At 40.9% G+C, this 15370-nt stretch overlaps 1 protein-coding gene across 3 annotated transcripts in view; it reads left to right on the top strand.

Annotated features, from left to right (window-relative positions):
* Window positions 1-408: 408 nt before the first annotated feature.
* LOC111672208 (IQ motif and SEC7 domain-containing protein 1-like) overlaps window positions 409-15370 on the top strand; it is a 90825-nt gene continuing 75863 nt past the window's right edge. Inside the window, exon 1 of one of the 3 annotated variants that reach the window (XM_087180192.1) lies at window positions 409-1040. In XM_087180192.1, coding sequence (XP_087036318.1) covers window positions 781-1040 — 260 coding nt within the window. In that variant the 5' untranslated portion in view covers window positions 409-780. The remainder of the gene's footprint in view (window positions 1041-15370) is intronic. The other 2 variants (XM_023429553.2, XM_023429555.2) reach the window with 2 other exon arrangements.

Below are 15370 nucleotides of genomic sequence, written 5' to 3' on the forward strand. Positions count from 1 at the left end.
ACAGACTATTAATGCAACAAAGTTGTTTTAAAAAATATATATATAATGTTTGCCATATGCGCACGTGCACGAGTGAGAGAGAAGAGGATGCCTTCTGATGTATGAATATAGTTACAGACTACAACATGCACTAAAAATGAATGAAGATATTATGAAAAAAAAAAAAAATAGTGCTGTCTAACTCCAAACCCCCTCTTCCCTCTTCTTCTCCCTCCCTACAGCGGCTGCAGAGCCACCACATCATCACAGCGCTCAATGCGACCTGCAGATTCATAAAACTTGAAAACCCCGCCCACTTGACAGCCAGCGTCTGTTTACGAAAAGTCACGGGAGCAGCATGGAGCCAAAGGTACCTCACAGTAAATGTCATACCGTGCTGCCAACAGGGGGAACAAGCAGACTTCACAGGGAAGCGGCTACGATCCCCTCTCAGTGTTTGTCTGTCACATTTGGTTGATTGATATTTAGACGCCCGCTGACATTTGCAGCTTGATACGTGATTAGGAGCGTGTGGTGTTGTGCTGTCGGACTTCTTCTACACGCGTGTACTGGCAGTGGTTTTTTTTTTTTTTTTTTTTTTTTCTGACTAAATTATCACCCACACCGACTTAAAACAATGGCGAGGCGTAAAAGGCGCAACCCACTGAAGTGTTGCGCTTAAACCCAGTCTGGACTGTGGACTACATACAGACCCATCTCCCCGGCTTCTGCGAGACAACAGGGAACCACACAGCACAAGAAAAAAAGAAAATAAAAAGAGAAAAGGGCCGTCGGAGCGACATGGAAAGCCCGACCGAGAACCCTACCAGGGCTGCGGAATATCTGAAGGAGCTTAACAAGATCATCGAGACCCAGCAGGAGTTGCTGGAGAGGCAGAGGGGAAGGATAGAGGAGCTGGAGCAGCAAGTGTCCGACTTGTGCACGGAGAACGTGTGTCTGAAGGAGCAGTACCAGCGGCACCTGGCAACCTGCAGGCTGCTGCAGGGCAGCAACAGCCTGGTCACACTGGGAGCCATAAAGGAACATATCACACAGGAAAAGTAAGCCATAACAACACCTAACATTGTTTTATCACACTGACACATTCTCTGTTTAACTATATTTCCGTCACGAGTCGTTAGCAAAGTTGAAATTTGTACTTATTTAAAGTATAATTGCGAAATCAGACCCCAACTAGTGCAAGTCCAACACTGCCTCACAGTGATCCGCAGCTGCAACTAGACCGCTTTTGCATCTTTTCTTTTTACTGATGTTTGCTGATGGAAAATGGGTTGATTACAGAAAATGGGTACTGTTGAATATCACAGAGCTTTCCTGACCACATATCTGGAAACGTGCAGCTGGGAGTTTGACCATAGCTCCCACCATCAACGTGCCTGATGATGACAAACCAGCAGTTTCTCCAGATACATTTTCAGCCCAGCTTTTTTTCATTTAGCCTTTAAGTGACTGTAACTGTCAGTGTGTAAGATTGAAATATCATGAGATCCAGTGCAGTTTGAGATATGCTGCAAGTTACACACTGGGACAGATTTGTCCACAGCTGCAAGGACTAAATCTGATATAATGTGGTCTTATAAATTGTCTCTGATGATTTCTGCTTTGTCATCTTCGTTTGTATTAGTTTGATATTTGTCTGGTTCTGTAACTTGAGCAGGTTGAAGTCTGAACTATGCCTTTTCCTATATAACCCCCAGTGGTCTCAAAAGAGGATTTCATGTGCATGGACTGGCACATTAATCCATGATATATGGAATGCAATAACTACAACCTCTGGGGAAAAGGTGCATACAGAGGATAGATCCATTATGCAATTATATTTCAGGGCTGGCCCTTTCTACAGGGAGTGGGTTAAGCCCCCGAGCAGAGCTGGTAGGGCAGATGTAGTAGAGCATTATATCAGTAGTGCTGGTGAGGACCTTGATAGTCAGATGTCAGGATTACCCACCCTGGACCAGCTCTGTGTTGAAATTCACACTCTGTCAGCTGTATCTCCAAAATGCCTCAGCATGCAGACATTTAACTCAGGGTCATGTGATTGTGCTTGACCTTTGTCTCTAGGGGTCGCGTCAGTGTCATGAAGATCAGTGGCAGCAAATCCATACTGATGACTCATGGACTGTATGTCTCTGCGGTCTGATCCAGACCAGACTCATGAGATTAGGACATACTGTAACACTGACCTTTAGTGCGCTCTCTTTATAAAGCTCACTCGGGCACTTTGGAGTCTTCTGTCTGATTTCGCTGGAAAATCACTCTGTCACCACCTCTCATTTTGTATGGTCACAGTGTCTGAGCACTATTTCAGTCCAGCTCTGGTAGACTGACACAGAGGCTACTGTGGAGCCTGTAATTACCCCAGTGAACCTGATGATATATGACAGCTGTTAATAATGTAAAGGGGGGTTTATGGAGGATACAGAATTTAAAATGTCATTTAAGTGTGGTGAGTAATTTAAAGAATGCAGTGGTCTTAAGCAAGAAGATCTGCAAAGGTTCATTTTAGCATATCAAAAAAGGAATTTAAAGTCTGTACTTGGATATTAAACTTGGTCATCAATTTTTTGCCATTTACAGAGGTCAGGGACACAGTGGCAACTGAGCAGCCCAGACAGCTTTTCCCAAGTAACTTTACTTCTGGTTTTCCTTAGGAATTCCCATGAATTCCCAGGCTGGAGGTCGTCTCCTAATCTGCCTTTCTCTGCATACTTCCAAAGGGAGGTCTTAGCAGCTGCTGGGAGGTTCATTATGTTTAGCCACACTTGTCCAATACTTTGATTTAAGGACTATAAATTTCTATCAGTCCCAACTGTACCTTGTGTTTATCGCTAATTAGCAAATGGCAGCTTGCTAAAATACTAAACTGTGATAGTGAACACTGTAAATATTAGCCTACCTTTTAAGCAGCAGCATGTTAGCATGCAATTTAGCTCAAAGCACCGCTGTGCTTAAGTACACACAGCCTCAAATAGCAGCTACCATGACTGTGGATTCTTAGTCTTGTTGATATTTGATAGACAAAATTATTTATCAAAAAGATTGTAATTAAGTTGATAATTGTTACAGAGAAGCAGTAGCTCATGTAGTCTCAGTTTAAGCCTCTCATGTGTCAGCATACGTTCAAGTCACAGAGCTAACCATCAGATTCTCTAAAAGATTATTCAGTGGTGATGTTCGACAAACGCAGAGGGTGGTTTTAAAGCACTTACTGTTGTTCTGAAGGTGCTCTCCAAATCCTAAAAAAAAAACTCCTCCTCATCTGGATGAAAATAATGTTCTGTCTTCTAAATAATAATGAAAGATTGTTGACACGTTTCCAAAATTGTGCCTCTGTTTCCAAATCAAACCAGTGGTCTGTTGGCCTTCTGGAAAGAGAATGTTTTCTCATCCACATGGTTAGAGGAGTCTTTAAAGATTCAGAGACAACCCTCAGAACAATGAAAAACTGAGAAGGTCATTTAGAGACACAAACATCGCCATTTATTTATCTTTTAGAGAAACCGATAGTTACCTTTGTGACCTGCATGCGTGCTAATGCATGAGAGGCACAGAGTAGGGCTCTGCTCATTGCAGCTTTCAGAACAGGATCCTCCTGTGTTGAGCAGAGAAACCTCAGTTTTGGTGCTTGTTTTGAGATGAGTCCCTAACATGTCCACCTGCTCACATCTTACCTGAACAGGGCTGTCTGTTTTTTCCTTTAGTGCTTTGGACATGGAAATGTTGGCATTCAATCTGACCACAAAACAAAACTGCTGAAGAGCAGCCTAATGCAAATCAGAGAGCACGTGCCTGAATATCAACATTATCTACAGACAGCAAACAGCGACCTTGAGTTTTGTTGACATGCCAAGAATGTGGACACAGCTCTGTTTGTGCTGTCAAGCCGGTCTTTTTTCCGTCTTACCATGGTGGTTGACTTTCTATGTAACCAGGAACTGATAGCACCCACTGTAAGGAAGCAGGTGGATGCAGTGCCACTTGCATAAAGTGATATGACAATATGACAAATTCCTTAAGGACAGGGAGGTATTGTTTTTAGAATAAGATGTTAGCATCTGCTACCTCGGCTCTCCATGGGGGGGGCTAAGGTTTTTTCCTCAGACTGTCATCACCACCTCTGTAGGATTTCACACAAAACTGAGGAGACATGTTGCATATTTCCATATGAGTGCAGGGATATGTTTTACTTTATTGACCTTTGTTGGGAAATTTACCAAATGTAAGCTAGCTCTGAGCTCAAAAGGAGGTTTGAACTTCAGACCATGCTGCTGTGAGACGAGAAATGGGAACTTCTGAGTAAAGATTTTAATCTCATTATTATTATTACGAGGTCATTTCTTGTAATTATGAGATTGTAAGTGATATTCATGAGATAAGGAATTCATAATTACAAGATAAGGTCTCCAAAATATTTTCCTTTTTATGATTGCAATGTGCATCTGTAGCTGAGCTCCTTCTGAGTGTTACACTTTTTATTAGGAGTGAAAATAAACTTGGGTTGGGATTGTGGGAAGAGGACCATTTTTATAAGGTCAAATTATGTTTTCCTTTTCTTTTTCTTTCTTGGCCTATTTATTGTCAGCTCCAAGTGACCTCACTACAGCTTTATAGCATTTCTTTTGCTTTTTTTCTTGCCAGTGCATGCAGGCTCTCATTTAGTACGTATCAGATTTATAGACGTATTGTGTTTTACTTTCAGTAGGGATCTTAATAAAGTTCCGATATCCATTTCAGTTTGAATAGAAGCTTTTATTGTTCTTTGCTTCCCTTTTCTTCTCAGTGCTTGATTGTCAGCTCATGGTAAGTGCCTGCATGCCGGAACAGCATGATTTATTTATATTAGATTTCATTTGGCACTTGTTTAATATGTCATCATTAAGTGACATGTTGATGGAAAGAAAGGAAAAGAAAAACAGTGTAAAACTGTCATACTCTGTTCCAGAACAAGCGACAGCAGATGCATTTTTTTTTTCTGTTGAAGGATATAGCAAGATAGCAGCAAACAATCATTAGATTGTTTGCTGCTATCTTGGGCTGGCCGCAACGAAGCTTTTCCCTGTGTATGGTTATTATGGCTTCTTTCCTCTCCTCTGTTTTAGAAACAAAGTGCAGAGAGCAGGAAATGTGATGCACCACTTTACAGTGGGACCTGTAGTGCCAAGTCAACAGATTCCTCTGTGAATTCTGCAGAACAGGCTCCTGGGTTACATCATTGGTCATTGGAAAATTACTTGGTGTGCACTGACCCTGATGTGGATCCATAATCTCATCCACCCAGGTGATTGTAACCCCTCCCCCCCAGGGGCTGGTTGAGCAGGAAAAGCAGCAAGGGCGTCACTCTGCGTCTTACTGGATCGGTTTCTGTAAATGTAAAGCTAAAACGTCCATTCCTGTTTTCCCTGTTTCTCAAGTTTAAGTCTGTGTAAAAAGATGGTTGATGTAGCACCCAGGAAAGAATTAGCAATCACACACATATCAGGTTTCTTCTGCTCATGGCTCCTGAGTTGCCTGCCTTGTCAGCCCTTTAGTCCAGCAGGGTTTATGCTGACCACATGCAGTTTTCTCTCCTAATGGTGTTTGTTTTTAACAGCGCTCTACAGTCACTTGCATCCCTTGTGCTCACATTGGAATTAAATGACAAGTAACACAAGTTGGGGGTTGCACATTTTGGCAGCACACAGTTGTGATAAATGACTTTTCATCAGCACTCAAGTCGAGACCGACTTGATATGTTTTAGCAGATTTTCAACCAGACAAATGTCTGGTTTATCTGGTCAGTGAATATAATCTGTTGTAGAGTGAAAACAAAATGTCACAAATGAATCTTTGAAGAAAACTGATGAAGTCAAGATGAATGTTTTTTTCTCGCATGATGCAGTGGAGGCTTGTGGTTTAATCAGACTGGAGCCACCGTGATCTGAAATTGTCCTCTGGGTTTTGGTGTGAGTGTGAGTCTGCAAGTGCTTTGCTTTCTTATCTCGGTGCTGGTGGAGGCTGCAGCTGCAGATGACAGAGCTGATGTGTCATTTTCTCTTGTTTCAAGTTTTCAGAAATGCACCAAAGGTGTATTTAGAAAAAGAAAACAGGAGTGTTATATGTGGTGTTAGATTTGAGTGTGATGGCTGTGCCAGTGTTCATGTAGGTTGATTATTTATTTATTTATTTATTTATTTTTTATGCCTTCGTGCCAGCGACAGCCGTGGCCAGAGGCATTATGTTTTGGGTTATCCGTCTGTCCGTCCCATTTCTTGTGAACCCCATATCTCAGGAACACCGTAAAGGAACGATCAGTTGGACTCAAGGATGAACTGATGAAAATTTGGTGGTCAATGTTCAAAGGTCCAGATCACTGTGAACTCAACAATTCATACCCTAATGATGAGGAAATACACTAAATACTTTCTTACTTACTTACTTTCTTTTATTAAATTCCTTCCTTAATTAGTTTTCAGTACATACTGTATATTGTATGAGTTTGGACAGACATGTATGTAAACTGTTGGCGGAGGCAGACTATCGTCAGGTGGTAATTCTAATCATTTAAATTCAGTATGAATCCCAGTCAGTAAAGAAGCAATATTGAAGATCAAATATTGATGGTGACAAATCATTGCTAACTCCAGCGTTCTCCCTGTTAATGCTCTAATGGAGCTATTATGAATGTTTCACTGCTTATGAATGAGCAGCAAAACTTTTCCCGTCCTTATTTGTTTTCACCAGTGTGTGTTTGTTTATTTGTTTGTCAGCAAGATTACGCAAAAAGTGCTCAACCGATTTGCACCAAACTTGGTGAAATGGTGAAGCATGGGCCAGCAAAGGACTGATTAAATTTTGGTGCTGATCTGGTTAAAGGGGCAGATCCAAGATTTATTTATTTCTTTATCACTTTCTTAAAAATTGCGTTTTAACATTTTTACCATCAGTTTCTCAGAAAATAATATATGAGTCTTGATTTAGAAAAAAAAACATATATTAATGGTATCGAGATCTGTGACTGTGTACAGTTTGGTGCCAATCCAGATAATAATCTTGATCTCACAGTCACGTATCCGATTGTTTGACCTTGGCGGAGCTATGCGCTCTACTGAGTGCCAGCCAGGATGTGTGCCACAACAAGGTCTGGTTACCATTCCTGAGAATAAAAAAAAAGTTGAATATTTTTGATGAGTTAAAACATCTGAAGGATTATGCAAATAAGAGTTTTTGATGGAAGATGAAAAATGTGTTTAGTTGTATTTCGAACGGTGAGCTGGTCATGTATTTTACTGCTCTTTCTGCCTGTTCAGATGCTGTTTTGCAGCTTTTTCATTCTCATCTTTAGGAAAATCTGAATAAATTGTGTTGGGGTGACACTGACTTGATTTAAAAGTTTCACACCTAGGTCTAAAAACATCCTGAGTGAATTGCAATGTTGGATTTCACTGTGTAAACTTTGCTTCACAAGAGATCTGAAATGATTTGCCGACAGAAATCTAATCGATTTTAAGAAATTTTTTACAAAACAAATGCCAAACAGTTGATGGTTTCAGCTTGTCAAAAGTAAGGATTTGCTGCTTTTCTGTGTTTTACATTGTAGTAAGACTGAATATCTTTTGGTCTTGGACTGTCCAACTACCTGACTTAGCAAGAAATTCAAGGACGTGAACTTGTGCTATAGGTATTCGTGTTGGATCTATTGTTGCTATTTGATAGACCAAGCAAATTGGCAGATTATTTTATAATGAAAATAATTGTTAGTTGTAGTCTTACATTATGATTTCTACAGATGCAGTTAAATGTAAACATATGGAGAAAGTTGGACAACAAACAAATATGGTAAAAATCAGATGCTAAACCCAACTGGATGAACAAAGAGATGAATAAACATAAATCTAAAAAAATGAATTTATTCTTTGAAATTTTTGCATTAACTATATAGGTTCATGTTTTTGGAGGGCTACAACTGAAAATGTGATTTTACAAGGGGTTGTACTTGTGTCAATATGATATTTTGTGTATTTACACAGTACATCTCTGATGAGTGTGGAACCAAGCTAGCGGAGTTAATAGTCAGAGGGTTTAATCAATAGATATTGAGGTGTTTGATAAAGGTTCTTTTAGGTTGTCGATTTTTGGCCTATGGTGAATTATCTCTGTAAAGTCGCTGGTGGTTTTAAATTGCATTCTGTATTGGTTATAGTGAGTGAGTCTTGGCTTCTCTTCTGCTTTTTGCTGGATAAGAAAACCTCAGCTGCCCTCACTGAGTCCCCTGGATGGAGCCTGTAGACTGGAGATTGGCAAGTTCATAAATAGTTCACCCGAAGCCAGTGTAACAGCTTTAGCATGTGTTTTGGGACCCCTTGGCAGGAAATAATATCATGATGGAGAAAGCTGCCTCTTGTGGCTGGCAGCGTCCACTCATTTACCCAGCGATCTGCTGAACAATCAGTGTGCCAAACCAAATTTATGAGCACATGAACTCCCTCTCTCCAGCAAAGCCCCCTCTAATGAAATACCTCGGCTAGATTAATGTCTACACAGGGATGATTTGCATTCAGACCCACCTATAAATCTCAAGCAATGGCCAAAGACAGTTTGCAACTCGCACTCAAAATCAACTGCGGGCTGCCTTCGTCTGTAATGGACCGTCCATCCTTGCATCTCAGTGTGGCTGCAGTCTCACTGGAAAGGACCAGGCACTGCTGACCTCAATCAGGCCTATTAAGACAGAGTTAAGGTTGTTTTTTTTTTTTTGTCCTTTGATGTAGCTGGTTGTCCCACGAGAAAAAGGATAATGATGGCTTAAATGAGCACTGTTACTTCTATCTGATGGTGATACTGGTAAAGGCCACACCAAGGGGGGTCAGATGGTACATCTTACTATGAGTCAGACAGCCATATTACGTTTAAATCACCGAACTAAAACTCTGATTTAACTTTTAATGAGCAAGAGAGCAAGGAAAAGTCCTGATAATAATTCCTGTGACATTTGATGATACTGTTTTCAAGTTACATAACATTTGCAGGATAATGCGGCTTCATTTCAGGCATGTATTTCACAAAACACTGATCTTTAGATCTTTAGATTATGATCACTCTCAGATTCCTAGTTCTCAGCTGGAAAAAAATCAAGATGGTGTGAAAGCAGAGCCCTGTGCCTCATTGCTATTCTGCCTGTATTATCTGCAAACAGGAACTTGATGGATAAACGGCCGCTTACATGTGTAACTAAGGTGCATTGATAGACATGTATGGCTTTAACTAAAGCCTCAATCCTTAAATCCTTGTCGTTGCTAAGCCATTCAGTCTAATCGCGGTTTCGTTTCAGTGTCACTTTAAACCAATATAGTTGAGCCTGATTTACATCAAAAAGGGACTTAAATGCCCCCTGTGGAGTTTGTGACTGTAGTAGTGCTAGTAGCCATGTTTTTGTGAGTGGGTCCCCTGGTTTGTTTGTCTTCATGAGGACTCGAAAGTATTTACACACACATGTGAGTGACATGATGGCTGAGGCAGAGAAAAGAGGACTGCCAGCTAATAAACATGGACGAAAAACAAGCAGAGTTCAAATATTAAAAAAAATGGCTTTACAAATGTTTTCTTAGGAAGATGATTACATTCAACATGTTTGTTAGACCTAAAGAAACACACAGTGCATTTTGGTGAGTAACAGTGACTGTCAAGAAAACTTCACATTGGGGCCCTTAAATGATGTTAAAGTTGGGGTGTTGTACACTGATAGTGGATCAGTGGTTGAATCTTACCAAAGTTGGGTTGACAAACAAACCTTAAAGGAACAGTACGACACTTTAGGCTGTCTGGCTGAGACTTAGGTCGATACCACTCTTCATGTCTGTACACTAAATATGAAGCTACAGTCAGCAGCCGGTTAGCTTAGCTCAGCAGACTAAAACACAACTTGTCATTCATTTCTCATTAAGTAAATAATATGTTATAATATGTTATAATATATTAAACAGTGAGCTTTAGAGGTGCTGTCAGATTGTGTAACCTCTGGACAGACATAGTCTTGCCATTTCCCTCTTCATTCAGACTGTATGTTAAGATTAGTTTTTTTTCCACATGATAGAGAACTACATGAGAGCTTTTATTTCTCAGTTTGTTTACACAGTAAATGGGTCATGGAAACAGGCATCTTTCTGTGATAGGCATGTATAACATTACCTGAACAGTTCTCAGTTTTTCTACCTTATCAGATTGCGAGGGAAAATCCAACAGAGAACAACTCTTACATGTATTCTGTGAAGTTGAAGCACACCTTATATTTAATTTTCCCCCTTTTTTACTTAAAGTCTTAAAATTTCTTTCAACCTTCTTTTTATCAGTACAAATTGCGATCAACACTAAATCAACACATTTGGTGGGTCCACGAGGCCGAAGTACAGTCGCCTGTTCATTCTTTCTTTCTCCACAGTTGAACCAATTATCCGCCTCGCAGCTGTCAAAACCAGCTGATGCAGCAGCTGAATCGAAGGCAATTTGTAGCATAGTACCTATGGAGAACTCTTTGAAAGACTGCCACTAGTTTTCTGCCAAATAGGAGTGTGGTGTGCATGTGTGAGTGTGTGTGTGCATGTGTGAGTGTGTGTGTGTGTGTGTGTGTGTGTGTGTGTGTGTGTGTGTGTGTATATGTGTGTGGGGATCGCTGATGAGGTGGAGGCTGAGTCAACAGCTAAACACAGATGAGGAGCTACTGCTCACACATCTTCTTAGTCATCACGGTTAGATATCAAACACAGACTTCCTCACAGTTGGCTGGGCCTTTGACAACCAGTGTTTGGGTTGAAATTTCTGTGGGAAGTGGTGTGGACTCCCAAACATTACGCTTTAGTGGTTCGCAACATCTCCTCTGCAGTTGCTGTGCTGATGCTTTTGTCTCGTTTGTGTGGGTTTCAACATAGTTGGCATATCTGACTTCATTGGACAGAGAATGACTCGCTGGTTCGACTTCATTGCCTCCTCTCGTAGTTGTTGAGCAGTGTTTCCACAGTGGCTGCCCGTTTGCACTGCTGTTTGCGCTCGTGTAACCCTGACTTTACAAGAGATTCCTAGAGCCGCTCTAAATCCAAGCAATATGTTCAGGAATGCAGCCAGAGTGAAAGTGAGATTTCTCTGTATCCAGCCTTCGGTGTTAGGTCAGGTGTTTGCTGCAGTAAAGGCTGGAGCGGTTTACCTGTTCGGCATGAACAAGAGCTTTAAGGATCTGAGATATAGAAGTCAGATCTTATTAAAATTGGACTATTACATTTTTGATTGTGTTTTGAAAAACAGAGACAGAGGAGAGTTGGTTATTCACTTTAGGCGTCTTGGTCAGAAATAACAGACTAATGTAACTTTAGATGTTGGATTTCACCTTGGCGTGCATAACCTATATGTGGCCAAGACAGATGAAATGTCTTTCAAATGCTCATCAATAAAGACATCGCTCCCAGCTTGACAACATCACTGATGAGTGACACAGCCAGTGTATCAATTCTTAACGGTCCAGTTCCTCTGCTGGTGCATTGCATGCCACTTGGCATTTGTTTAAACAATATACTATATTAACTTGTAGGGCAACGTTAGCTGAGGTGGGGCGATGAGAAATGAAAATGGATGAAGGAAGCAGGTGGACTGTTTTGAGCAGTTGCTCTGTGTGTGTGTGTGTGTGTGTGTGTGTGTGTGTGTGTGTGTGTGTGTGTGTGTGTGTGTGTGTGTGTGTGTGTGTGTGTCTGTGTCTGTGTCTGAAGGACTGCCACCCTCTCTTTGTGCAGGGGCAGACAGCAGTGAGGTCACGCACCAGTAACTCCTTAGAGATACACAATTTGACAGCAGCATGAGAAGCAAACCACCACAGAGGACTGGACTGACTCATTAGATCTGCTTTGCCAGACACGTTTCTGCCTGTAATTAGTTGCTGATTAATACAGATCATTTAGGTCTCAGTACTATGGACACCAGAAGAATGTAGTGCACTGAGGATCCTAACACATGATGAATGCCCTTCATTTATTCACCGGACTGAGAAAAAGCCTTAAACCAAGGGAAGAAGGCATAAAGGCACGCGTGCATGTCATCGGAGAAGCAAGAACAAAATCTACATCATGAAAAGCTGCGTGCTTTGTCTCGACTGCTGTGTTCTTTTTTAGAAAAATGTATCTTATAAAATACTGACAGTAAATATGAAATACTATACAAGAGCGTCAAGCTTCACAGTGTTCCTCTGAGGAACCTGTCAGTGTGAGTGAGCTGTTATAGCAGACCGCAAGTTCAAGTCATTGATCATTTGGTGACACTGTTGTGAATGGAGGCAAGAGCCACAAAATTGCAAGATGTGCTGTCCTTTTTTTCTCTTTTTCTTTTTTTGATAGAAAGTTTTGTAAATGCAGCGTTACTTCGGATGTGATTTATTCTTTTTCATCACAGCTTGAAGGCGTTTGTTCGCTAAAGCTTGAAGCGTTTCATGGTTGTCACGGTTGTCGCCGCATGACAAAGTATATTCAGTAAACCCAATAACTGTTTGGGTAACTTTGGAAATAACTCTGGTCTAAGCAGTTCAGTTAAGGACTCCTTGTAGTTCATAATTAGTGATGATCTTCAAGCAAAGTCAGAGATGAAGTTGTGTGTCCTGATTTTTAACTTGAAGGATGGTAAGAAAAAAATATTAGGAGAAAGGTATCATTGGTTTGTGTGCACTATAATCTCCAATACACACACATACTTAAAAAAAACCCCTGTTACTTTGAAAACGTGTCATCGGTCACACACCTTGGACAAACTGTAATTACCTGATTTCCTTCTGAATTAGGAAAAGGAAATAGCCACACATGTATTTCCTTTATTGCCTTAGCACTTTGCTTTTTTTTTTCTTATTGCCTTAATAAGGGCGGTAATGTGATGAAGTGCTAGAAGCCATTTCTTCATACTCAATATTTTACAGAGAAAAACAAATAATGGGTTTATAATTACACTGATGCAGGTCTTTCCTGGGGGAGGCGTGGAAAGTAAAACAGCTTTAAGGGAAAGTGTCCAAGCCTTTATGATACACGGCACTGTGTTTGAAAAATTACAGAAATTGTTATACTAAAAATAGGCTACAAACACGTTCAGAACAGGGGAGCATGGGACAGAGGAAATCGCTGCAGCTGTGTGACCTACAGTATATATGATGTTCCAGTTCATTTGAAGCAGGGCATGAGCTATGATTAAATGAGCAGACTCGTGCATTTCTGCCGTCGTGTCCAGTTGCACTTACTCTTGCAGAAAGGCAGACTGATAAACTGAGTCAGCATTTTTTTTTCTTTTTTTTTTTCTTTTTTTTTTGCACTGGGTGTGTGCCCTCTGTCCGGTTTCTCTCTCACAACAGGAAACAGACTGTCCTCATTGCAACAGACTATATCTGAGCCACGGGGGGATGAAAGGGCACAAATGTATACCACACGTACACATGCACACACTAAGGTAAAGGGCAGACTGAAGACGCAGACATGACAGTAAAGACAGAAGTGTAAGATTTGGTTTAAAGAAGTTTGAGTCTTAATTCTGCATCGGAGATCTGAGTTCTCTGTTCGGCACTGTGGGAGAAACCAATCTCACGGCTTGTGGAGGCCTTCCTGTGGAATGATACCACCAATGGGATTTGACATTTCATGCATTATTTAAAAGGCTTGCACCTGAGTGAACCTTCGGTAGCCAGTTGTGTTTCTGTGCAATGCAGAAGATAAACACTTTAACTTGCATTCTAACTTTCAATCACATATCCGTCATCATAAGGATGATAGATTCTTCTTGGATAAGGCAATAAAATGTGGAACTCATTCGTTTCATGACTAGACAAATGAGCTTTGTCTAGCCAGAAAGCCAAATTAATTAATACTTCATCAATGTGCCTGTCTCATATATTGATACATTCTGAAAGACCTGTTTCCCTTTGTTATACCAAATATATAGCAGTTTACCTCAAATCCAAAAAAGCCCAACTCCCAGAGGTCCCTTGATTCTGTTTCACTCAAAGAAGCAACTCATGCAAATTGCGGCACTGCAGGTGTCACAAATTTCAAGAATAAAAGAAGATAAGTGAAAGTAAAGTGAGTCTCTGTTGTCCCCTGCAGCTTTAACTTAACAAGCCAGTGGCTCAGAGATGGAGGGAATAATGTGATGAAGTTCTGCTTGAATACCAATGACTGATGACACCTCACACTGAGTAAGATATAGCAGACTGTCCAGCTGTCTTCTGTGCAGGTGTGACATACTGTTTGCAGAATGGACCAAATATAATGTAGGCATGACCCAGATAGTAGTAGTGTAGTCGTAGTAGTAGTAGTAGTAGTAGTAGTAAGAGTTTTGCCTTTCTTCAGGACAGAGGAGCTGTCCAGGGTTCTGACCACTTCCTCTCGGCTGTGGTTTTTGCCCTGAGGACGTTCGGCCTGCATGGCTGGGTGGGAAGCAGCTGAAAATACACACATATCATTCAAGCACAAGATTTGTGAAATATTGCTTTCGGTGTGATCTTTTTTTTTTTTTTTTCAGTGATGCATTGTATACACAGCAATCGATAGCTTCGGTAATTGCCATCAGATCTGGACTGCAGCATGTGTGTCAATGAATCTCATCCCACCGCTGCATTATATTGACCCAGCTCTAGTTTTCAGCTGAATTCCACAGTCGTAATGGGGGTTTGCTCTAATGAAAACACCAGTGGTGTGAAGTTTGTTCTGTGCTTTATGGAGTAATTAAAAGATGCTTGGAAATCTTTTGCTGATACGCCAGACAATGGGAAGCAGATTTTTAAGTGATGCAAGAGATTCTGGAGTGAAGAGAAAACAGAAAAGAAAACAAACAAGTAAAGTACCTGAGAGGAGGGGGAGAAAAATCACCCAGCCAACTGAGAATTAGCCAAAGCATTATGCAATAGAGAGGATCATTATTTCCTCATGCCAGCTCAACATGAAGCTGAACAGTACACCCCTTCTCTGAGAAGAACCTTTGCAGCTACAGCACCTACTGGTATAGTCAGTCACTGTATAGTCTTCTCACCCTGAATACCTCATTGTTTTCTTCATGTGAAAAGAGGTAACAAGGGGGCTCATAAATTTGCCCTGATGCAGCCATGCAGTCGCTTTACTGCTCCCCAGTGCTATGGTTCACAGAACAGGCTACATTTTATTTCTCTGGTGTAAAGAGTACTTCCTGTGCTGTTAGAAAGCCATTTACTGCAGGCCGTCTCTAAAAAGGGCCTGCGAAATTTCATGACAGAAATGGAGAGCGCAGAGTGTATAACAGCAAACACACACAGTCAAAGATGCATCAGACTGATGGGTTGATGTGTTTTACTAGCGCTACATGATGTGTTAAAAAAAAAAAAAAATAAAATAAAATAAAAGTTTGTTGT

The sequence above is a fragment of the Seriola lalandi genome, unplaced genomic scaffold (assembly GCF_002814215.2).
Source record: "Seriola lalandi dorsalis isolate HSWRI2012SDOR001 ecotype SW California unplaced genomic scaffold, Sedor1 jcf7180002054896, whole genome shotgun sequence".
Lineage (NCBI taxonomy): Eukaryota > Metazoa > Chordata > Actinopteri > Carangiformes > Carangidae > Seriola > Seriola lalandi.